Source organism: Podarcis vaucheri (assembly GCF_965113315.1).
Source record: "Podarcis vaucheri genome assembly, chromosome: 7".
Classification (NCBI taxonomy): domain Eukaryota; kingdom Metazoa; phylum Chordata; class Lepidosauria; order Squamata; family Lacertidae; genus Podarcis; species Podarcis vaucheri.
In genome coordinates, this window is record NC_138765.1 from 87,392,820 (window position 1) to 87,416,203 (window position 23,384).

Genomic DNA, 23,384 nt, shown 5'->3' on the forward strand with positions numbered 1-23,384 from the left:
GATTGAAAGTGGGACCTTCTGCATTCAAGGCAGATGTTCTGCCACCAGCGGCGTAGCATGGGTTGTCAGCACCCGGGGCAAGGCAAGTAATTTGCGCCCCCTAACCTGCCGCCGCTGCCAGCTTCTTCTTGCTGCTGCCTGGGCTGGGCTGGTGTGGTTCTCTCCCACGCTCAGCGCTGCGCTGGGCAGCCACTGCACTGTCCCTCCCCCAGATAGTCCCTCGCTCTCTCTCTGCACCGCACGCCTGGCACCCATCCCCTCCACAGTGGGCGGCGACCCGGCGGTTCAGATCGGATTCACACAGCCAGCACTGCAGTGAGAGAGAGTGAGTGAGCCAGGTAGGGGCAGAGAGCTGCGAGTGCGAGCACGCCCCCCCCAGATGTTGCGCCCAGTGCGCCCGGCCTCCCCTGCACCCCCACGCTACGCCACTGTCTGCCACTGAGCTACGCCCTGTCTCAAACTGTTCTTGCCATCTGTTTGTCTCGAGACAATCCACGTCCAGGGATTAAGTCAAACAGAAGTGACCTCCCCACAAGCCTGAGCAGTGTTTATGGGGGTCCCAGGCTCCCCAGCTGACAACACCCTGCTCACGGCCTTGCTAACAGTGGCCCAAAGGAAAGCAGAGCAAAACATTTGGGACCAGCTTGGCTGCAGGAGTTGCTGGAAGGAGGCGTACAGTGGTACCTCGGGTTACATACGCTTCAGGTTACAGACTCCCCTAACCCAGAAATAGTACCTCAGGTTAAGAACTTTGCTTCAGGATGAGAAGAGAAATCGCATGGCGGCAGCAGGAGGCCCCATTAGCTAAAGTGGTGCTTCAGGTTAAGAACAGTTTCAGGTTAAGAGCAGACCTCCGGAACGAATTAAGTACGTAACCAGAGGTACCACTGTACAAGGCGCCATCCTACCGCCTTAGGGACTTCACTCTGGATTTGTGTAGGGTTTAAAGGTAAAGGGACTCCTGACCATTAGGTCCAGTCGTGGCCGACTCTGGGGTTGCGGCGCTCATCTCGCTTTACTGGCCGAGGGAGCCGGCGTGCAGCTTCCGGGTCATGTGGCCAACAGGACTAAGCCGCTTCTGGCGAACCAGAGCAGCGCACGGAAACACCATTTACCTTCCCGCCAGAGCAGTACCTATTTATCTACTTGCACTTTGACGTGCTTTCGTACTGCTAGGTTGGCAGGAGCAGGGACCGAGCAACGGGAGCTCACCCCATCGCAGGGATTCGAACCGCCGACCTTCTGATCAGCAAGTCCTAGGCTCTGTAGTTTACGCCTTAGCTTTTTCTTCTCCTAAATATATCCTGCAAGACAGTAGTGCTTTAGGAGTTTACCTTCTCCTAAACGGGCTACCTTCTCAGGTGAACAAGCCCCATCTGCCCCTCTAGAATTTTTTTTTTTAATCTGCTTGGAGCCGTGTGTTTAATTTAAAGGGTTTAAAATTAAAACAAGGATTTTATTACGTATAGGATTTCCTGGTCTACTGCTTGCTAACAATAAAAAGCATTCCATTAAAAAAAAAAATCTGTCATGGATAATAATAATAATAATAATAATAATAATAATAAATTTTATTTATATCCCGCCCTCCCCAGCCGAAGCCGGGCTCAGGGCGGCTAACAACAATCAAATAATCAGTCAAATAATCACACAATCTAAAAATATTTCATTATAAAAATTAATTAAATCAAATTGATGGCAACCAATTAAGCAAAATTCTGTGCAGGTTGCCAGAGGAGGGAGTCAGGCTGCGCCCTGACCAAAGGCCTGGTGGAACAACTCTATCTTGCAGGCACTGCAGAAAGATGTCAGGTCCCACAGGGCCCTAGTCTCTTGTGACAGAGCGTTCCACCAGTTTGGAGCCGCAGCCGAGAAGGCCCTGGCTCTAGTTGAGGCCAGCCTAACCTCTCTGAGGCCTGGGACCTTGAGGATGTTATTATTTGCAGACCGTAGTTTTCTCTGTGGGACATACCAGGAGAGGCGGTCCCGTAGGTACGAGGGTCCTAGGCCGTATAGGGCTTTAAAGGTTAAAACCAGCACCTTAAACCTGATCCTGTACTCCACCGGGAGCCAGTGCAGCTGGTATAGCACCGGGTGAATGTGATCTCGCAGCGAGAACCCCGTAAGGAGTCTCGCCACGGCATTCTGCACCCGCTGGAGTTTCTGGGTCAGTCTCAAGGGCAGCCGCACGTAGAGCGAGTTACAATAATCCAGTCTGGAGGTGACCGTTGCATGGATCACAGTGGCTAGGTCAGGACGAGAGAGATAAGGGGCCAGCTGCTTAGCTTGGCGGAGATGAAAAAATGCCGCCTTTGTTATAGCTGTAATCTGCGCCTCCATAGAGAGGGAGGTATCGAAGATTACACCCAAACTCTTAACGGCCGGTGCTGGCACTAATTGCACCCCCGCAAGAGATGGGAGTTGCCCCCTCGATCCCATATCGTCCCGCCCCAGCCAGAGGACCTCTGGATGCTTTAGCTGAGATTCCTGCATAGCAGGGGGCTGGACTAGATGACCCTGGGCGTCCCCCCCCAAACTGTACAGTCATGTGATTCTATGTGGTTTTATTTCTCAAACAAATATTGAGGCACGTGTCATTCTGCGCTGTAAGTCCCTGGCTCATTTAAGACTATATTTATTCTTAGTAAGGACGAAATTCGCAAGTGAAAAATATTGTGTTTTAAAAAAATAAAATTGTAAATTGGATTTTGTATGAGTGAATATATTATTATTCTTTTGGAACTGTGCTGCAATTTCGCACGCGTCTTTCCAGGCTGTAACGCTTTATAGTTATTTCCCACCCACCCCTGGGTTGCCTTTCTTTTTGCCATGTTTGCACTTTTTGTAAACAATAAAAAACATTAAAAAGGGGGGGGGAGCAAATGTGTGTAGCTTCAGAACACGTAACTTCAACTCCTTAAGTACTACAGCATATTTTTTATAGATATAAAATGCTTTCGTATTTGAAAAGGGCACCACTAAAATCGATCGGACAAAAATTAAAGGCTTTTGCTGCCGTCTGCTTTTCCAAACGCGAGATCCATTAACCGGCCCGGGCCTGACGTCGCACTCGCGTACGCCTCACGCCCGTTGCCCAGGCAACCAGGCCGCCATCTTCCCCGGGCGCTTCTTGCCCCCGCCCTCGAAACCTCTCCATTGGCCAAACCCGGCTTTCTGGACGGACGGAGACTTGGACCAATCGCAGCCGTCCACGAACACGGAGCTTCTCATCCCTCCTTGCCCGCCCTCTCCAGCGGAGGGAAGGTTGGCGGGGCGGGATAGCCAATGGAAGAAGAGCCGATGAGCTGAAGGCCTTGTCCGCGGAGGCGGGACAGAGGGAGAAGGGCGTGCGCAGGGGCCAATAAGAGAGGAGGGAGGAGGCTAAGGGACGGCCTGGCCTTCCAATGGGCGGAGACGAAGTAAAGGAACTGGAGGTTGGATTGGAGGGAGAGGAAGCGATGCGCCAGGGACGACAGGAGGGAGGTAGGAGGCGGGGGGGGGCTTTGGGGGAGGGGGGGCTTTTGGGGGGGAAGAGTATTTGGGGTTTTAGGGGGAAGGGGTCGAAATGTGGGAAGGGGATTTGGGGAAGGGGGTTAAAATAGTTATTTAAAAAAATATGGGGGTGAGCAGTGGGGCTGCCCCTGTTTGTGTGTCGGGGAGGGAGGGGGAAAGTGGGGCAGACTTGGGGGTCAGGAAAGGGAAGAGAGTGTTGTGTGGGGCGAATCGGTCTCGTTTGAGGGGAAGAGGGGCAGGAGGGAGGGGGCCTCGGGCCTCGCTGGTGGTCGGGGGGTCTTGGAGGGAAAGCTAGGGAGGGAGCAGAACTGGGAGAATGAATTTTTTTTTTTTGGGGGGGGTGCCAGGCTGGGTCTTGGTTGAGAAGGTCAAAAGAGGGAAGAGTACTGTATATTTTTTTTGGGTGTGTGTGTCTCTAGTGGTGGGTAAGTAGGTGGGTGAAGTTGGTGGAGAAGGGGAAGGTTGGACGTGAAGAGAAGAGAGAGATCAGGCCATCTCTCATGGATGCTTCAGCTGCAGTTCCTGCACTGGAGAGGGTTGGACTAGATGACCCTCGCGATCCCTCACAACTCTAATAAGAATAATAATTTTTATTTATACCCCGCCCTCCCCAGCCAAGACCGGGCTCAGGGCAGCTAACAAGCAATAATAAAAACAAGTTGAATGAATACAACTTCAAAACTAGATTAAAATACAACATTAAAATATTGAAATATTTAAATGCAGCCTCATCACAGGAGGAGAAAGGAAAATGTCCTATGATTCGGTAGTGGCAGTAGGGAGATCGAGGGTGGTTCTTGGTGGCTCTGCCCTAGCTTGATGTTCACGGTTGGTTGGATGGATAAGTGTGTTTGGTCTTGTTGTTTTTTGAACTGAACACTTTATAAATTTGCCACTGGGCTGGTTTGCATACTCAGCCTTCAGACTTCCTGCCTGCAGAGAAACAGAATGGCTTCCAGGTGAGCAGGCTCAGGTGCTGTTCAGGTGGGCAAGTAAACTACAACTTCTGTGGGTTTGCTTGCCAAGTTAAGTTAAGGCTGACCTGTCATAAGAAGGCACAGCTGGCATTGGACGGCCTCTAGAGGCGAAGACCTGTTTTGCATGTTTAGGTATGAAGGTCCTGAAGTGGTAGACTGGACTGTACCACTTTGGTTGGTTCATTTTAAAATGCTCCCCTGTCTAAAGAGCTCTGTGCCAGATGATCGTAGTCATCTAGTCCAAACCCCTGCAATGCAGGAATCTCAATCTAAAGCATCCACGACAGATGGCCATCCACACTCTGCTTAAAAATCTCCAAATAAGGAGAGCACCATGTCTCGTGGGAATCTATTTCCCTGTCGAACAGTTCTTATAATCATAAAGTTCTGTATATTCTTAGATGTTTGTAACTGAGAATTGTAGAGTTGGAAGGGGTCCCAGGGGTCATCTAGTCCAACTTGAATCCATTGCTTTGGGTTTTACCCTCCAGAGCAGGAGAAAACAAGCTTGCCCCATCTTCATGTGACAGACCTTTAGATACCTGAAGATGGCTATTGTATGTCCTCTCAGTCTCATCTTCTCCAGGCTAAACATACCCAAGGCCGCGGGATCACATTCACCCAGTGCTTTACCAACTGCACTGGCTGCCAGTGGAATGAAGGGTCAGGTTTAAGATGCTGGTTTTGACCTTTAAAGCCCTATGCGGCCTAGGACCCACGTACCTACGGGACTGCCTCTCCTGGTATGCCCCGCGGAAGACCTTAAGGTCCACAAATGACAACACTTTGGAGGTCCCAAGCCGCAAGGTGGTTAGATTGGTCTCAACTAGGGCCAGGGCCTTTTCAGTACTGGCCCCGACTTGGTGGAACGCTCTGTCACAAGAGACTAGGGCCCTGTGGGACTTGACATCTTTCCGCAGGGCCTGCAAGACAGAGCTGTTCCGCCTGGCCTTTGTTTGGACTCAGTCTGACCCTTATGTTTCCCTCCCCTTATGGTTTTGATTTATGGGCTACTTTTAAAATGAGGCTGCACTTTAACCTGTATTTTAAATTGGTTCCCCCCCCCCATTATGTTTTTACTGTAATTTTACTGGTGTTAGCTGCCCTGAGCCCAGCTCTGGCCAGGGAGGGCAGGGTATAAATAAATTATCATCATCATCATCATCATCTTTATTATTAACTGTTCCTCATAAGGCTTGGTTTCCAGACCCTTGACCATCTTGGTCACCCTCCTCTGCAGATTTTCCAGCTTGTCAGTATACTTCTTATATTGTGGCGCCCAGAACTGGACACAGTACCCCAGGTGTGGTACAATCCATTCTACCACCTCATTATTGTACATGGGTAGGCCTACTCTAAAAGTGCCATGAACATTGGACACTACAGCCTAAGAAAATGGGAAAAGGGGGATTCGAATGGCTGGACAAGACAGGTGGCGATTGCTTTTAAATTGTAATTTGCCTAGCAGGTTGTAGAATCATAGAATTGTAGAGTTGGAAAGAATCAATCTAAGTGACTTCCAATCAGGTTTAAAAACGTACAAAAATGTTTTTTAAAAACCGAAAACAAATGGCAACAACCACAGACTCCACAGAAAACAGAGAAAAACAAGCAATCGCTCAAAATAACACTAATGAAGCTATGACACAGTAGGATCATATTCAGTCAAATATCAGGGAGAGGAGAAATGTTTTAACCTGGTCCGTGTTGGTGTCAGGCAAGCTTCATTTTGGAGAGGGTTCCACAGGTGAGGACCCACAACCAAAAAGGTCCTCTTCCTTTTTTATTTCCTCTGAGCCTCTTTCTGAGGGAAAACTCAGGAAAGGGTCTCTGGGGGATGATCTTGGGGTGTGAATATAGTCATGCTGAAGGATGGTATTTGGGTTCAGAGAGAAAGAGGGTAGCAAGAGGGCCACCCGCATGATGCTCCTTTGGCAACTTACCCATTTCCATTCCTAGGTGAGGCCCACAAGAGAAGGAATGTGCCTCTTACCCTTCCCTGAGGCCAGATGAATCTTGTATCGATGGCAGCTGTGGTGGCAGTGGCAGAGCCAGAGCTGAAATGGGTGTCCCTGTGGCTCCGTGTCCGCTGGGCGGCGGTGCTGGTGGTCCTGCTGGCTGCACTCCTCATGTTGCTGCTCCCGTTGACGTCCGTGGAAGACCAGTACCATGCCTTTTACAAGAGCTTGTCTTTGCTGAAGAGCAAGCTGGGATTGGGCTACACAGGGATCACCACGTACACAGGGCAGACGACGGACCTCAGCGTGACCTCAGGTGGATTGCAGCTGCTGGTGTTGAAGCCCAAAGCCTCCCAAGGTATGGAAGGGGGAAGGGGAGTTTCTAGGCTCCAAGAAATCTCTGTGTTGATAGCAGTTCAAGTCCACACAACAGGGTGAGCTGCTGTTGGTCTGTCCCGGCTCCTGCCAACCTAGCAGTTCGAAAGCATACCAGCACAAGTAGATAAATAGGCACCGCTGCAGCAGGAAGGTAAACAGTGTTTCCATGCGCTCTGGTTTCCGTCATGGAGTCCCGTTGCACCAGAAGCGGTTTAGTCCTGCTGGCCACATGACCCAGGAAGCTGTCTGGACAAACGCCGACTCCCTCGGCCTGAAAGCAAAATGAGCGCCACAACCCCATAGGCACCTTTGACTGGACCTAACCATCCAGGGGTCCTTTACCTTTTTTTTTTAACCTTACTAATTATTATTATTATTATTATTATTACAATTATTTTATTAATCACCTCCTAAACTGCTACAGTGGAACCTCAGTTGTTGAATGCCTCCATAGTTGAGAATTTCGGCTTTCAAACGCCGAAAACCTGGAAGTAACTGTTCCGGTTTTCGAACGATTTTCGGAAGCTGAACGTGCTGCGTGGCTTCCATTTTGAGTTGCCCTATTGTATTGAGGCTTCCGTATTGAGTTTTCGGTTTTTGAACGTTTCGGAAGTCGGTCTTCTGGAACGGATTACATTCGAAAACTGAGGTTCCACTGTATCTCAAGGTGATTTATATATAAAATAAGTAAGAACAGTTTAAAAACAATACATTTCAAATAAGACTCAAGGCAACAAATGGACATTCATGGTAAAGACCCCTTTATCCAGCTGGGACAAAAATGCCTTTCAACTCTTTCTGGAGCAGGTGCCTGTCATATCTCAACAGGAATGCTGTTCTACAGATCAGGGGCCACCACACTAAAGGTCCTGTGGAGTGGGCTTCTGAGTTCTTAGGAACTTGCAGAAGAAACACTCTCACAGTGATCTACTGGGTGTGTATGGGATAAGTAACCTGGTTCTGAGCTATATAGGGACTTAAAACAGCACCTTGAACTTGTCCTAGAAGCAAATTGACAGCCAGTGCAAATCCCACAAGCAAGGTGGTTTATTTGTAATATTCTGTGGTATATTTCTATCCCTGCATTTGATATTTGAAAAGCAATAGCTCATGCGTTAATAGTATAGTGCAACTTCAAAATACAATTTCGCCCCACAGAGGTTAAGGAAGTTGGAGTGAGTTGAAAAAGAGTACATCAGATGCTAAGACAAGAACGCTCTTGCAATAATCCAAGAATCAAACATCACATAAAGAACAGCAGTTCCAGCATCCATACTTCCATACAAAAAGAGCTGAGTCTTTGAATAACCAGGTAGACAGGAGGGTAATGTAGCAGGCTGGAATTCCTTTATCACAGCTCTCATCATCCTTAACTGTTGGCCATTCTGGCTGGCAGCGATAGGAGCTGGAGGAAAACAGCAGCTGCAAGAGCCATGGGTACCCCACCTCTGCTCCATAGCACACCTTTCTGCAATGCTAACCCTGGTTGCTTTGTTTCAGAGGTCAGGTTAGAAGCCAGAGCAGCCCTGAACCAGGCCCTGGAGATGAAGAGGCAAGGTAAACGGGAGAAAGCTCACAAGCTTTTCTTGCACGCCCTCAAGATGGACCCTGATTACGTTGATGCCTTGACCGAGTTTGGCCTCTTCTCTGAAGAAGAGAAGGACATAATTCAGGCTGACTACTTGTATTCCAAAGCCCTGACCATCTCCCCCCGTAACGAGAAGGCTCTGATCAATCGCGACCGGACTTTGCCCCTCGTTGAAGAGATTGACCAGAGGTACTTCAGCATCATTGACAGCAAAGTCCAAAAGGTCATGTCCATCCCGAAAGGCAGCTCGGCTCTCCGCAGGGTGATGGAAGAGTCTTACTACCACCACATCTACCACACGGTGGCCATCGAAGGGAACACCTTGACGCTTTCTGAAATACGACACATCATCGAGACGCGGTATGCCGTTCCCGGCAAGAGTCTGGTGGAGCAGAACGAGGTCATCGGCATGCATGCAGCCATGAAGTACGTCAACACCACGCTGGTGTCCAGAATTGGGTCTGTGACCCTCACGGACATCTTGGAGATTCACAGGAGAGTGCTTGGCTATGTGGACCCAGTAGAGGCTGGGAGGTTTCGGACTACCCAGGTCTTTGTAGGGCACCACATCCCCCCGCACCCTTGCGACGTCGAAAAGCAAGTGCTTGAGTTTGTACAGTGGATCAACTCCGAAGATGCCATGAGTCTGCACCCGGTTGAATTTGCCGCCTTGGCCCATTACAAACTGGTCTACATCCACCCCTTCGTGGATGGCAACGGCAGGACTTCACGCCTCTTGATGAACCTCATCCTCATGCAGGCGGGCTACCCGCCCATCACCATCCGCAAGGAGCAGCGGGCAGAGTACTACCATGTCTTGGAAGTGGCCAACGAAGGCGACATCAGGCCCTTCATCCGTTTCATTGCCAAATGCACCGAGACCACTTTGGACATGCTGCTCATAGCCACAACTGAGTATTCTGTTGGGTTGCCCGAAGCACATGGCAGCACCACGGTTTGCAAGCAGACCATCCCCGTCAAAACCCGAACATGAATGCCAGTGTAGGGGTTGGAACCCGCTTGGCATTATCAAACACATGACTACTGGCACTTTCTTTTAAGCATTTCATTTATTTAAATAAGTTTTAAGTTAAATCTGCGGAGGGGGGCAAGAATATTTCAATATTTATTATTCCCGAGATATATATATATTTCAGTTTCACCGGCTTTATTATGGAGAGGGGAGCAGGGCAGCGCCCTGAGGTGGATTCAGCCAAGGACATCTTTGCAAATTGACATCACTGTGTTTAAGGGAAACTGTTCTGCAATGGACTTCTCAGCCAGCGCTCATTGGACAAGAAAAACCTGTTGTTTGTTTGCCTAGGACATTCTGGCTGAGGGGTCCCTTCCAACAAAGCAGTTCAGTTTGGCTTGAAGGCATGGTGATGCCCAAATTCAGTGGTGGAGTGGGGGCTGCATTTGATTGAATTCACCCCAGGCTGTATTTCAGATCAGGGAGTGGCTAACCAGTGGTCTCTAGGGGTTGTTAGACTCCAACTCCCATCAGCTCCAGCCAGGACATCCCATGGCCAGGAACAATGGGAGCTGTAGTTGACCCACAGAGCCACAGGTTAGCTACCTCTGCTTTTGACTGCCTTTTGCTTTACCCCATTTTTGTGTCAGTTTGTATTCCAAACCTGAAACCCAACATATTTCCCCTTTACCCCGTAACTGTGGGACCTAAGTTGTTCCTTCTTCATAACACAGGCTTGCCTATTTAGCCTTCCCTGCCCTTCAAAAATTGGGGAGGGGGGGGGATACAACACTCCTGTGAGACATTTTGATTGGGGCACTGAAAGGATACCCCAAGTAATTCTGCCAGTGCTGGAGCCTGTTTGGAAAACACAATTTGATGATGCAGCAGGGAAAACCTGGGATATGTGGGGGATAAGGAAGGTTTGCTGTTGAAAAGTTGGACCCCCTGTGTACATACATGTACATGTATGTAAGAGCCCTGCTTTGGTACTGTTCACTTGTACAGAGTTGATTTCATGACCTGGCGCATATCCACTATTTTATAAAAAAAGGTATCTAAAGAAAATTTGAACAGATAACAGATCTGTTATCACCCCTTTTTGATAGCACTTTACAAATTCACTTGACTTGCCAATAAAGAAATGGTGCTAAGCATTGCACCCGATTTGCGAAAGACCAATTTGTCCATGAGTGATATGGCTAATATCCAGCACTTAGACATACATGCAGTATTAGCGGCAGAAGAGTGGAGTCTGAAAGCGTTTGCCCTTTTCTCCATCTCACACCTCATTCTCTGCTCCTCTATCTACTGTCCTAGTCTTCCCACTGAAAAACGTGAACATACAAAGCACTACGAAATAAATGTATTAGAATTGAATGGATCAAATTTAAGAAATCAAATTTAAGAACTATACTGGGGACGCAGGTGGCGTGGTGGGTTAAACCACAGAGCCTAGGACTTGCCGATAGAAGGTCGGTGGTTCGAATCCCCGTGACGGGGTGAGGTCCCTTTGCTCAGTCCCTGCTCCTGCCAACCTAGCAGTTCGAAAGCACATCAAAGTGCAAGTAGATAAATAGGTACCACTCTGGCAGGAAGGTAAATGGCGTTTCCGTGCGCTGCTCTGGTTTGCCAGAAGTGGCTTAGTCATGGTGGCCACATGACCCGGAAAGCTGTACGCCGGCTCCCGCGGCCAATAAAGTGAGATGAGCGCTGCAACCCCAGTCGGCCACGACTGGACCTAATGGTCAAGGGTCCCTTTACCTTTTACCTTACCAGCCTGAGGTCTGCCAGATGTTTTAGGCTGCAACTTTAATTCCAGAACTCTTAAATGCAATAAGGTTGATAAAACTTTTAATAACAAATATGAACTATACTATGCTTGGATAGGCTTGCTGAAATAAGGTTTTCAGCAGACACAACTTCTGGCTGGCTGGGGCTGATGGAAGTTGTAGTGCAGAACATCTGGAGGCAACATTGGCAAGAACTGCTATATTGCATTGTGAATTAAGCATTCTCTGTTGCACAACTCTTTTTGAATAGTACTGGAGTGCTATGCACTATGGCAAAGATGGGCAGAAGGAAGATTGAGATCTGGTAGAGCTCTGGCTGTTCTGCAGATGGGCAAGGTCTCTGTCTTCCAATAATAGGGACAATGATTTTTGCACCAAAATAAGGCTTCTGAAATTAAGAAAACTAATAGTGAACTGTTCAGTTCAGTTCTAGTACTAAAAACGAATTCTTTATTTCAAAATGTGCTCAGCTGCATTGTTCTAACTGTATGACTTTTGCACCTGGTTCTGGTTAGATCTTGGAGCCCTAGTTTTTTAAAAAAAATCAAATCTGAAGTCTGCCCATGCCTGCACTATGGTATCTGGTTTTACACAAAGCACTGTGTGACTGTAGCTGAGAGTACGATCCTAATCACATTTATGGAGGTTGCCTCATTGACTTCAGTGGGCTTATGCAACAGTAAGCATGCAAAGATGTGAATTAGGGAGGAATCTTCAGTTGTGCAGAGTCTCCAAAAAAAACAAGGCAGTTAAAGAATTGCAGTTCCATTTATAAGGGGGCCTGCCTTTTATAACCACACCTGAGCAGTGTTTTCTGTTGATGGTGGGGGCATGAGTACTACCAGAGAACAAGAGTAGGCGAATTTGAAAGACCTAGCATACACACACACAGTTGAATGGATGAAAATTCTACATTTTGGCTATCTGTTAAGATAAAGATGAGAGATAAGGAGATACACTTCAATAATTCTTGACAGTGATTAAACCAGGCTGAGGTGCAGAAGTTGTCGTCAGAACCTGGCCTTGAGAGACTTGCAGCCTGCTCTCACATATATTTCAGAGTCAATTCCACTGCTTTTAAGGGATTTTATGCTCAAGAGCTGAAGATCCCGGCCTTAAGAATCAAGTTGTCTTCCTTTACCTCCATAAGAGATTCCATTTAGGGGTAATTAGCCACTGACATACATAACGTGAAAATCATGACCCGCAAGTCAGGAGAAAGCAACATTCTGGAAAACACTTAGAACGTGAAATTGTGACCCACAGGTTTAGGAGGACGTGAAATTATGAAAAAACATGTGAAATCACTTCTGGGTGTTTTTAACTTTTTTTCTGGGCCTCTGTTTTCTTTTACAATGCTGTCTGTTGCATTTAGGCTGCTTCCCATTCTTTTTAAGTGGACAGGAGCGGGTGGCTGGTACTTAAATGAGGCAAGCCAGGCAAATATGGAGGAGGGTGGCCCCTGTTGCATTTACACACATTCTCCTTTTTTTTTTACCCTATCCTTGTTTTGGGCACGACCAGCCCTTCCACACGAGGCAGCAAATTCCGAGGGGTGGAAAGTGACTCAAAATGTGTGTCACCTGCCCTGCCCTGCAGACCCTAAGCTCCCTTGCTGCCCTCTGGGTGTGATGCAGGACCCTGTTTAGTCACAATTTTGTGCAGAACGGGGAATGCAACATCCCAGGGATGTCCAACAGGTCGATTGCGATCTACTGGTAGATCCCATTCATTTTGGTAGACCGCAGTCGATCTCTGGCTCCCTTTTCTCTGCGTTGGTAAATCGGACTCCTGTCCCACCCTCCATTGTTTGAACTCAGGAAGGGAAGACGGAGCTCCCTCTGTGTGGCTGTTTTCATCCATAGCGATGTTTTTGTGAATGACTTAACCCCAACTTCCCTTGCCTTCCTTCCCCCTCAAAAACGGAAGTCCCCTCCCCCAAAAAGGCCTGCTCCTTAACCACCCCAAAAAACAGGGCTTTCATCCTTCCAAAAAAGCTCAACAAATTTGAGCTGCTGAATCCCTAAAAAAAAGGGGTAGATCACTGCCAGATTTTAGTTCTGAAAGCAGATCGCAGTCTCTTGGGAGTTGGCCACCCCTGTAACATCTTGTCCTTTGCCTCTGGCGGCAAAATGTCTTGGGCCGCTCTTCGTTGTGGGAGCACAGGGTGGGGTGGTGGGCTGTCCTTGCCTCAGCTCACCGTTCTGCCTGGACACTGAGGTCCAGCGCCGAGGGCCTTCTGGTGGTTCCCTCGCTATGAGAAGCCGAGTTACAGAGAACCAGGCAGAGGGCCTTCTCGGTAGTGGCGCCCGCCCTGCGGAACACCCTACCACCAGATGTCAAAGAGAAAAATAACTACCAAACTTTTAGAAGACATCTGAAGGCAGCCCTGTTTAGGGAAGCTTTTAATGTTTAATAGGTTATTGTATTTTAGTGTTTTGTTGGAAGCCGCCCAGAGTGGCTGGGGAAACCCAGCCAGATGGGCGGGGTATAAATAATAAAATTATTATTATTATTATTATTATTATTATTATTATTATTATTATTATTATTCCCTTTCTGGTACATGCCTGTCCTTGATTCGCAGCTGCCTGAGATACCACCACAGAACCTGAGCCAAACCCCCCAGTGCCTCTGTCCCTCAGCCACTTCCACACGGCAAGCAATTCTGTCTTACACCCTTCTTTCCAGGGCTCCGTTTTGAATACCGTGCTGTTACAACTTCACCCTGCCACGACATCACCCCTTCCTCCTATCCTCTTGTTCCTTGGAGGAAGCGGAAATCATAACACTCTGATTTTCAAAATGGGAGACCCTCCAGGAAGGCACAAGAGAGCCAGGATGAGAGCCCAAGGGCAGGTGGGTGTGATGGCAGCTTCTAATCAACCTCCAGCTGCCGCCCATCTCAGGTGCTTCGCTGAAGCAAACCGTTTCGCCTTGCTTGGTGGGTGTACCAGCCGGAGGGAGGCAGAGACCTGGCTGAGCCCAACAGAGCAACTTTTTCCTTCCTCAATTCTTTGACTCTAGAGCTGGGTTTTCTTTTCGCAGTTTTATAGCCAAATTTAGCTTTCTTCCCCACTGCACCGCTGCTTTCAAGCATTGTGGGTGCAGCTGCACGTCTTATGTTTTTCCCAAGGGTGGCTCTAAGCTATTAGCTTCCCTCTGAAAGTCTGTGAACTAATCACAAAGCAGGATGAGTATCTTTTAAAGGAAGAACAGAATTGCCCAGAAAATATCATCTGTTTATTGTGAGACTCGTTCATAACCGTACAGAACTGGGTTCTCTCACTCTCAGCACATCCATCCTTTCAAGTAACCTTTTTCATTTTTCTTGCAGAGTGGGTGATCTTGGGGTAAGGATGGGGGAGATAGCCCTATTGCAAACCACACACACACACACACACACACACCCCAGATGAGCTTTCTCATTTTGAGGCTGGTGAAGATTGCTACAATTTCCAGTAATTCTGGCATGGAGGAGGGACACATGACAGCGTCCAAATCACAGGGGGCTCCATTCTCCTTGCAACTCTGTCCACAGGAAATACGGTCACTTGGGCAAGTACAGGCGGCACCATTGCTCTCCTTTCAACAGAGGAAATGGGACCAGCACATCTGGGCCAATCAAAGAGGGAAAGAACTACCTGATTCCTAACACCCCACCCACCCCCTCCACAGGAAGACGCTCCAGGGCACTAGTGGGGGTCTCAATGCTTCAAGATGGACCAGTGACATAGCGTTTGGTTTCTGGCACCCGGGGCGGTCTGTGTACACCGGATGGGCAGGGGGCACATGCGTGCCAGGCGAAGGGGCAACCCAGCCCTCACCACCCACGCCGCTGGAGTGACCCCACCTCTACTGGGGCAAAGCAGAGCCACGCTGAGCTGTCTGCCCACCTGGCTGACGCAGGACGGCTGGCCTGGGCTGGGGTCGCCTGGTTCACGCCCCCACAAAAGTTGTACCAGTCAAGGCCTCCTCTTTGGAATTCTTCCAGAGCTGTAAGGAACCTCAGCCGGAATCCAGTTGCCAACCAGGCTCAAAAACAAAGCCCAGAATGGCTGGCAGGAAACACGCCGGTCCCCTCATGGCAATGTGGCATAGCCTGCCCCCATCTCGCGCCAGGAGACGGACCAAGCCAAATCTAGCCCATCTGCAAGCTTTCAACTCAGGTGAGGTACAACTCTTCCCACTCCCAGACAGGTCTCAGATTTTAGAGCTGATGGCTGGCAAGGGGGGGGGGCGCTTCTCTTTCTATGGAGGGGCACCTGACCGACTCCTGCCTCCACCTTGGCAGCAGGTAACACAAGGACTTTAAATGGAGGAGTGTGGAGTGTCGTTTCCGGGGTCTTTTGCCAAGCGGGCAGCAGCGGAATGAAGGACAGTGTAGCGACCAGTGGAAATAAATAAAATGGTCCCGTACCAAGGGAAAGCGCAGAAGAGGCGCCTCCGTCTTTCATGTCCACACAGGCATGTGTGTCTGCGCCCAGCGTCACCTCAGGACAGGGGTGATTTGGGTGGCAGCGGCGGTGGCAAAGATGGGTTCGTGGAGCGGAGGCCACCAGGGCTGCTGCTGGCTCAGCTCCTTCTCCAGCCGTTTGAAGAGCTTCTTTGGCGACTTTTTCCCACACAGGTTCCGGAGGCCGTTGAGAAGCCCGTAGTCCAGGCAGGTCTGGAGAGGGCGGAAGAGAGAGAGAGAGACACCCTGAGAGGCTGGCCGCCCTGCCATGCCCACTGAACCCAACAGCAGCTCCCACAACAGAGGCTTCTCTGGCGAGGCTGCAAGGCAGCAGCTCCCTCTCTGTGACCCAACCTGGCACACAGGGGTAGACTGCCCCTTAACATGCAGGTTCCACTCAAGGGTCATGGTTATTAGCTGCAGGTGGGCCCTTCCTCTCAGATTTGCCTAACCCTTTTTAGAAAGCCAACTTTCATCAGGAGCCGTCGCTTGTCATCTGAAGGACCAGGTGCGCAGCCTGGGAGTCATTTTGGACTCACAGCTGTCCATGGAGGCACAGGTCAAATCTGTGTCCAGGGCAGCTCTCTACCAGCTCCACCTGGTACGCAGGCTGAGACCCTACCTGCCTACAGACTGTCTCGCCAGAGTGGTGCATGCTCTGGGTATCTCCTGCTTGGACTACTGCAATGCGCTCTACTTGGGGCTACCTTTGAAGGTGACTCGGAAACTACAACTAATCCAGAATGCGGCAGCTAGACTGGTGACTGGGAGCGGCCGCAGAGACCACGTAACACCGGTCTTGAAAGACCTACATTGGCTCCCAGTACGTTTCCGAGTACAATTCAAAGTGTTGGTGCTGACCTTTAAAGCCCTAAACGGCCTTGGTCCAGTATACCTGAAGGAGCGTCTCCACCTCCATCGTTCAGCCCGGACACTGAGGTCCAGCACCGAGGGCCTTCTGGCGGTTCCCTCACTGTGAGAAGCCAAGTTACAGGAAACCAGGCAGAGGGCCTTCTCGGTAGTGGCGCCCGCCCTGTGGAAGGCCCTCCCACCAGATGTCAAAGAGAAAAATAACTACCAGACTTTTAGAAGAGATCTGAAGGCAGCCCTCTTTAGGGAAGCTTTTAATGCTTAATAGGTTACTGTATTTTAGTGTTTTGTTGGAAGCCACCCAGAGTGGCTGGGGAAACCCAGCCAGATGGGCGGGGTATAAATTATTGTTGTTGTTGTTATCTGAGGCGCTTCTCTCCCATCCCAGAGAGGTTCAGAGGGTGGCAACAAGAGAACAGGCCTTTTCTGTGGTGGCTCCCTGACTGTGGAATGCTCTCCCTAGAGAGGCCCGCCTAGCGCCATCACTACATGTCTTCAGGTGCCAGGCAAAAACATTCCTCTTCACCCAGGCCTATGGCTATTAAATAATCTATGGCCTGTGAAAGTGTGCGGGAGAAGACAGTTATTATGGTGATTATTTTACTATGATGCTGTCTGTCATTATGGGGTTTTTTTTACGTTTCTATCACTGAGGTTCTGTAATGTGTTTTTTAAATGTTAACCCTGATAAAGTATATCAGTTGAATAAATTAACAACAACATGGCTCCTCTGCCTTACTGTTCCCTGACTGCCAATGGTTAAACTCACTCTGGCAATTCCCTCACTGCGAGTAACCAAGTTACAGGCAATCGGGCAGAGGGCCTTCTCGGTAGTGGCGCCCGCCCTGTGGAATGCCCTCCCACCAGATGTCAAGGAAATAAACAACTATCTGACTTTTAGGAGACATCTGAAGGCAGCCCTGTTTAGGGAAGCTTTTAATGACTGGTGTTTTAATGTATTTTTAATGTTTGTGGGAAGCCACTCAGAGTGGCTGGGGAAACCCAGCCAGATGGGCGGGGTATAAATAATAATTTGTAGTTGTTGTTGTTATTCAAGTGTTTAGGGAAGGAGAGCAGGAGGAGGAAAAGGAAGAGGAGCAAGCTCCCTTCCCCCTGTTCCTCCCCCCTCCATCCTTTTCTCAGACACCATGTCCCCAGTCTCCCTCTTGGCCATGACTTGTAACTCTCTCCCCCTGCCCACCCAGTACCTCCAGCATGAAAGCTGTGAAGAAGTGGAGAGCAGCCATCCCCAGGAGAGCGAGCTTGAAGTTCAGGTCATCGATGGCCTTCAGTTTCAAGAGGTATCTCATGAAGCCCAGCGGGTAAAGGGTTAACCAGATCATGAGGCCGAAAAGGATGATTAAGGCTATCAAGAACACCACTGCGGGGCGGAGGGGAACAAGGAGAAAGTATTGAGAGGCACGGGAAAGGATGAGCACTTACAACATGCTGGGAGGCAGGCAGGCAGACACATATGCCGCAAGTCTAACTGGATGGCTCAGTTGGTAAAAGCACGAGACTCTTAAATCTGAGGCTCAGGGTTCGAGCCCCATGTTGGGCAAAAGATTCCTGCATCGCAGAGGGGTTGGACTAGATGTCTCTTGTGGTCCCTCCCGACTCTACAATTCTATGATTCTTAAGGTAGAGCTTTCCAAGTGGGTGATCCACTTTTTAGACATTTCGCGAGACAGCAATTCCCTTTTGCTAGCCAACTGGAGGTTAAGCTACCGCCTTCCCAACCCTGGGGAGCGTTCGTGTGACACACCTACACACTAACATGTCACGAGGCTCCGTTCTAAGGCTGACGATGTAAAAATGGGCACTTTCAAGAGCATGAGCCCCTTGTGGGTCTCCCCCTTCCACAAGCCACAGACAGCCCATAGGTGTATTCCAACCCCTCCAGCTCAGACAATCAGGGCCAAGAAGATGCCCCCGCTGCACCCACGGCCTCTGGCAGGGAAGATGCTTGTGTTTTGTGCTCTCTTCTGCTTGCAATGGTTTTTACCTGTTTTATTTTTTTAATTAAACCGATTACTCTGGTTTTGTAGCTGGGCATATTACAGTATATTGTTCTAACTGTGACCTTAGAGCATAGCTGTCGTCTCCCTTTTTTTAAGGGGAATTCCCTTATTCCAAATAGGATTCCTCGAAAGAAAAGGGAAAAGTTGACAGCTATGCCTTAGAGTGAAGGCTAGGTAACAGATTTTGTGAGGGAAATAATAAAAACAAATAAAAGCACCAGCGTCAGAATGGGCATGAGCTGGGCAGCTTCTGCAAATGGAAGCGAAGGTCAGTGAAAAGCCTCAAGGCATAAGGAAGCTGGCAAGAGTCAATGGCTGTTTGGGGAAGCCCAAACAGGAAGAGAAAGAGAGTCGGGGACGGACTGAGATTCACTTCTCCCTTAGGCTTAGCAGAGAAGATGGAGGACGGTGTCAAGGAAGCTCTTGGGGAGGGAGCAGACTCACCGTTCGTGTAGAGGGGCTTGCGGAAGGGCTGCCCTTTGGACATGGCTACTGCCAGGATGAGGTACTGGAACCCGGAAATGCAGAAGACGACGGTGTTTTCGTAATTCGGGAGGTTCTGAGGGGCTGCCACCGTACTGTTCAATGGGACATACCTGGGGCAGAGGTAGGAGGGGCAGATGTTGGTGACACACAGAGACTCAACCACCCATCCCTGGGCCTGATGGCCGGAGAAAAGGGGTCCTCTTTGTCCAGCAGGTTGGAACTGGCAGGGCAGCCAAATCAAATTGGAAAATGCCAGCCTGAGAGCTTGCCATGGCCAACACCACCTCCTCCTCAACTTCCCATCATGCTGATTTCACCCCCTGTGCCCATTGCTCACCACAGCTGAGAGACAGTGATGTAGTAGCTGGTGACCTGGATGGCAATGAAGAGGCTGGTCTGGAGGGCGAGGCTGCTCAGGACGATGATGTTGATGAGGGCTCCTTGCGGGCGCTTGGGGCCCAGGTCCTTCGCCGGCGCCGTCCTGCCCATCAGAGCAGCCACCGTGGTGGTGATGATCAGGTCAAAGAACAAAAACTGCAGATCGCTCAGATTGGTGTTGATCTGGGTTGGGGTGGGAAGACGATCAATGTGCTCGCTTTCAAGAAACAGAGCCTCCACGGTTCAGGAGCAGTCTACCTTTAACTCTGCCGCCTACACACCCCTCCCATTTGAGATTACAGCGGCACAGTACGAACCTTTCCTGGAGACAGGAAAACGGGCTGGACGGGTCAGAGCTTTTGCGCTGCAATTGCTATGCACATTCTAACCTGTGGGACTCATTGCCACGGGATGCTGTAGTGGCCTAATAGCATGCACAGGTTTATGCAAAAGATTAGAAGCAGTTGGAGAGGAGGACGGGCCTCCCCACCACAAAAGGGAGAAGAACTTGAGGAAATAATCAACTGTGATCATATGAGCAAGTATTTAGTATTCTGAATCCAGAGGGACCTATCAAATACAGGATCCCATCTGTCTTGAAGTCCACCGTGCTGTCTTTGGCATATGGGCCTATAACTGTGCAAACATCTCTCACTGATGGCTGCAAAATACAGTGCTCTGGAGTCCCCTCAAACTTGCAAATGCACAATAGTGGAACTTCAATAGAACCACCAGCATCCATGTCTTGACCCTCAAGGTGCTGACAGCAGCAATGAGCATGGAAACACGAGAGCAGGAAGGAAACTCAAGGCAAAAGCTTTTCTTTTTCACGCAATCCTTACCGTGTAGAGCAGGAGCACAGAGACAAACTGCACCAGGCTGTAGAGTGCCATGTATTTGAAGACCGCAAAGGAGGTGACCAGAGAACATCTCCCTTCCCTAAAGGGCCAAGATTGCCAGGAAAAATTAACATCAGAGAATGTGTCAGGGTGGGGAAGACCCAGTGAAACTTAAGAAACGTTGCTCATCCACAATCTACACTGGGATCACTCCAAAGTAAGCACAACTAGGCATCGGAAACAGTTTGGTGTTTTTTCCCCCCTAAAAGAAAAGAACATTTTAACGTGCCCTGTTGTGGCTTCAGCTTCTTTCCCTGCCTGCATTTACTTAAAGGTAAAGGGACCCCTGACCATTAGGTCCAGTCTGGGGTTGTGGCACTCATCTCGCTTTACTGGCCGAGGGAGCCGGCGTACAGCTTCCGGGTCATGTGGCCAGCAGAGCAGAGCACGGAAACACCATTTACCTTCCTGCCAGAGCGGTACCTATTTATCTACTTGCACTTGATGTGCTTTCGAACTGCTAGGTTGGCAGGAGCAGGGACTGAGCAACGGGAGCTCACCCCATCGCCGGGATTTGAACCGCCACCTTCTGACCGGCAAGTCCTAGGCTCTGTGGTTTAACCCACAGCGCCACCTTACTTAGATATAAAGGGTGCCCCCCCAATACTGCATGCACATCAATTCTGATGAGATCCCACACAAACCAGGGGCCCAAAACTTGGGACACCCACCCTGAGGTTTCTTTTTTGTTTTAAGGAGGTAGTGATGCACGTAGGCAGGAAGACTCGGAAGGGTTTGCTTCTGTAAGGGACAAACTTTTCCCTTTCTGCCAACTGCTGTTCTTACAAGGTATTTTCATAAAAAATTTACCATAGTGGCTAGCATGTGTGAAGTCCATGCCACTAAGTTCACAACTTTTTTTTTTTTAAGGGAAATAAATGATTTTCCAAAAGCACCTCTCTTGCTCTTTAAGGTAAAGGTAAAGGACCCCTGACAGTTAAGTGCAGTCGCGAACCACTCTGGGGTTGCGGCGCTCATCTGGCTTTATTGGCTGAGGGAATTGACGTTTGTCCGCAGACAGTTTTTCCAAGTCATGTGGCCAACATGACTAAGGCGCTTCTGGCAAAACCAGAGCAGTGCACGGAAAAGCCATTTACCCTCCTGCTGGAGTGGTACCTATTTATCTACTTGCACTTTGACGTGCTTTCGAACTGCTAGGTGGACAGGAGCTGGGACTGAGCAACAGGCGCTCACCCAGTTGCAGGGATTCGAACCGCTGACCTTCTGATCGGCAAGCCCCAGGCTCAGTGGTTTAGACCACAGTGCCACCCACATTCCCTGCTCTTTTAGATGAGCCTCCAAAAAGATTTCTAGTTCCAATTAAAGAGGAGGAGCTACATTTTTTGAGATGATGGTGGGAAAGAGGATCATCTACTACAAGCTCAGCGTCCCAGAAAGGTCGATTCTCCCCAGACCTACCGGATGGCGATGGGGACACACTCGATGTTGGCTATCTTGGAAGTGAATGGCGACGCCACGGAGGCTTCTGCTTCGGAGAGCGAGATGCCCACATCGGCCGCCTTCAGAGCTCCACAGTCGTTGGCACCATCCCCACACATCCCCACGCAGTAGCTGTGAACCGACACATGGGAGAGGAGAGTTGGAGCCTCATTTCCCTGCTTCCACCAGGGGCCAACACGCTGGAAGGCCCTGGTGTCAATTCTGCCCAACACCCCCTACCCCCACCAAACCCACCCCCTTCTCTCCAACTTTATCAACGAGGAAAGCCAAAGTGTCTGGAGCAATGGCAGCCCCGCAGCCATAGTTCAAGGTTCTTCCCTCTGTCCGTAAGGATTTCCATTGCTTTCGCCCACAGAAGTGAGAAAGCCATCTCTTCCTGCGGTTCTGGAACAAATCCCTCGCCCATCACACACCTTTGCAACTCCCCCCACAATATCCCGGCAGTGGGGTGGGGGTGGGTGGTGGAGCGTCCCCCCTAAAAATGCCAGAGACTTACTTCAGGTCTCGCAAGTTCTGGACCAAGAGAGTTTTCTGGTCGGGCGACATCCGGGCAAAAATGGTGGCCCGGACCAGTATCTGCAGAAGGCAGAGAGAGAAGAAGAAGTTTGGATTTGATATCCCGCTTTATCACTACCCTAAGGAGTCTCAAAGTGACTAACATTCTCCTTTCCCTTCCTCCCCCACAACAAACACTCTGTGAGGTGAGTGGGGATGAGAGACTTGAGAGAAGTGTGACTGGCCCAAGGTCACCCAGCAGCTGCATGTGGAGGAGCGGAGACGCGAACCCGGTTCACCAGATTACGAGTCCACCGTTCTTAACCACTACACCACACTGGCTCTCTAGAATCCGTTTCAGAGCTGCCACTGCCTCGAGAATCACAATACGTCCAAGGCAGCTCACACAAGGAGGGGGGATCACTTAGTGGGATGGCAGGGCCTCCTCCGAGGAACAGCGGCCGCAGCGGAGGTCTGCAGCTCTTGGGCTTTGTGTGCAAAAGTTCCTTGGCAACACCTGCAGGTGAGGCTGGGACATTCCCCTCCCTACTGGGGAGATGTTGAACCAGGGTTGGGGAACCTGAAACCCTCCACAAGATGCTGACCACAGTTTCCATCATCCTTGACCACTGGATGGGCTGGCAGAGGCTGATGGGAGCTGGAGGCTGGATAGATATGGAATAAGGCACCTCCCTTGTTTCCTGGGCTAGGGGGCGCTTGTGGCACAAAGCACTGACCATCTTTAATTGACACGAGTGGATTTCTGGCCAATTTTGTTTATTGCCCCTCTCCTCCTCCCCAGCCAAGGGAAAGCTCTGGGGCAGCTGACTTTGGGGACCCATGTGACTCCTTGCAGCAGCATTGCACGTGATGCCACATACGAGTATGGTGAATGTAGCACCCTTTAACGTCCCTGCGAACATTCATCAGCTCTAAGAGGTGCACAAGAAGCCAATCAATCACCTTACTGACGAATAATCATCAATAATAGCAAGCAATCGTGCCAGCTTTGAAGAGACGCCCCCATGAGGTACAGAATTTTTGAATGGCTCCCGCTGTCATGGCTCTTGGTGGGGAAGAGGAGGGGTCTTCGCCTCCTCCTGCTACCGGACCCTTTTCCACTGGAGATTGTCCCCGG

At 49.8% G+C, this 23,384-nt stretch overlaps 2 protein-coding genes across 3 annotated transcripts in view; one reads left to right on the forward strand and one right to left on the reverse strand.

Annotated features, from left to right (window-relative positions):
- Positions 1–5,657: 5,657 nt before the first annotated feature.
- LOC309538257 (protein adenylyltransferase FICD-like) lies at positions 5,658–10,563 on the forward strand. The gene is made up of 2 exons (XM_082233606.1): positions 5,658–6,806; positions 8,327–10,563. The coding sequence occupies exons 1-2, from the start codon at positions 6,500–6,502 to the stop codon at positions 9,406–9,408; spliced, it is 1,389 nt and encodes a 462-aa protein (XP_082089732.1). The 5' UTR covers positions 5,658–6,499; the 3' UTR covers positions 9,409–10,563.
- A 3,838-nt stretch (positions 10,564–14,401) lies between these two features.
- LOC309536066 (polyamine-transporting ATPase 13A2-like) overlaps positions 14,402–23,384 on the reverse strand; it is a 43,344-nt gene continuing 34,361 nt past the window's right edge. For both annotated transcript variants that reach the window (XM_082229830.1, XM_082229829.1), the window contains exons 23-29: positions 22,248–22,327; positions 21,710–21,862; positions 20,234–20,330; positions 19,351–19,574; positions 18,972–19,123; positions 17,715–17,887; positions 14,402–15,849 (exon numbers count right to left, since the gene is read on the reverse strand). In XM_082229830.1, coding sequence (XP_082085956.1) covers positions 15,670–15,849; positions 17,715–17,887; positions 18,972–19,123; positions 19,351–19,574; positions 20,234–20,330; positions 21,710–21,862; positions 22,248–22,327 — 1,059 coding nt within the window. In that variant the 3' untranslated portion in view covers positions 14,402–15,669. The remainder of the gene's footprint in view (positions 15,850–17,714; positions 17,888–18,971; positions 19,124–19,350; positions 19,575–20,233; positions 20,331–21,709; positions 21,863–22,247; positions 22,328–23,384) is intronic.

What these genes read in the sequence shown, in the direction of transcription:
- LOC309538257 (XM_082233606.1), top strand. Translation starts at nt 6,500, where the DNA reads ATGAATCTTGTATCGATGGCAGCTGTGGTGGCAGTGGCAGAGCCAGAG. An exon ending in GAAGCCCAAAGCCTCCCAAG is followed by an intron (nt 6,807 to 8,326) that starts GTATGGAAGGGG and finishes GCTTTGTTTCAG; the next exon opens with AGGTCAGGTTAGAAGCCAGA.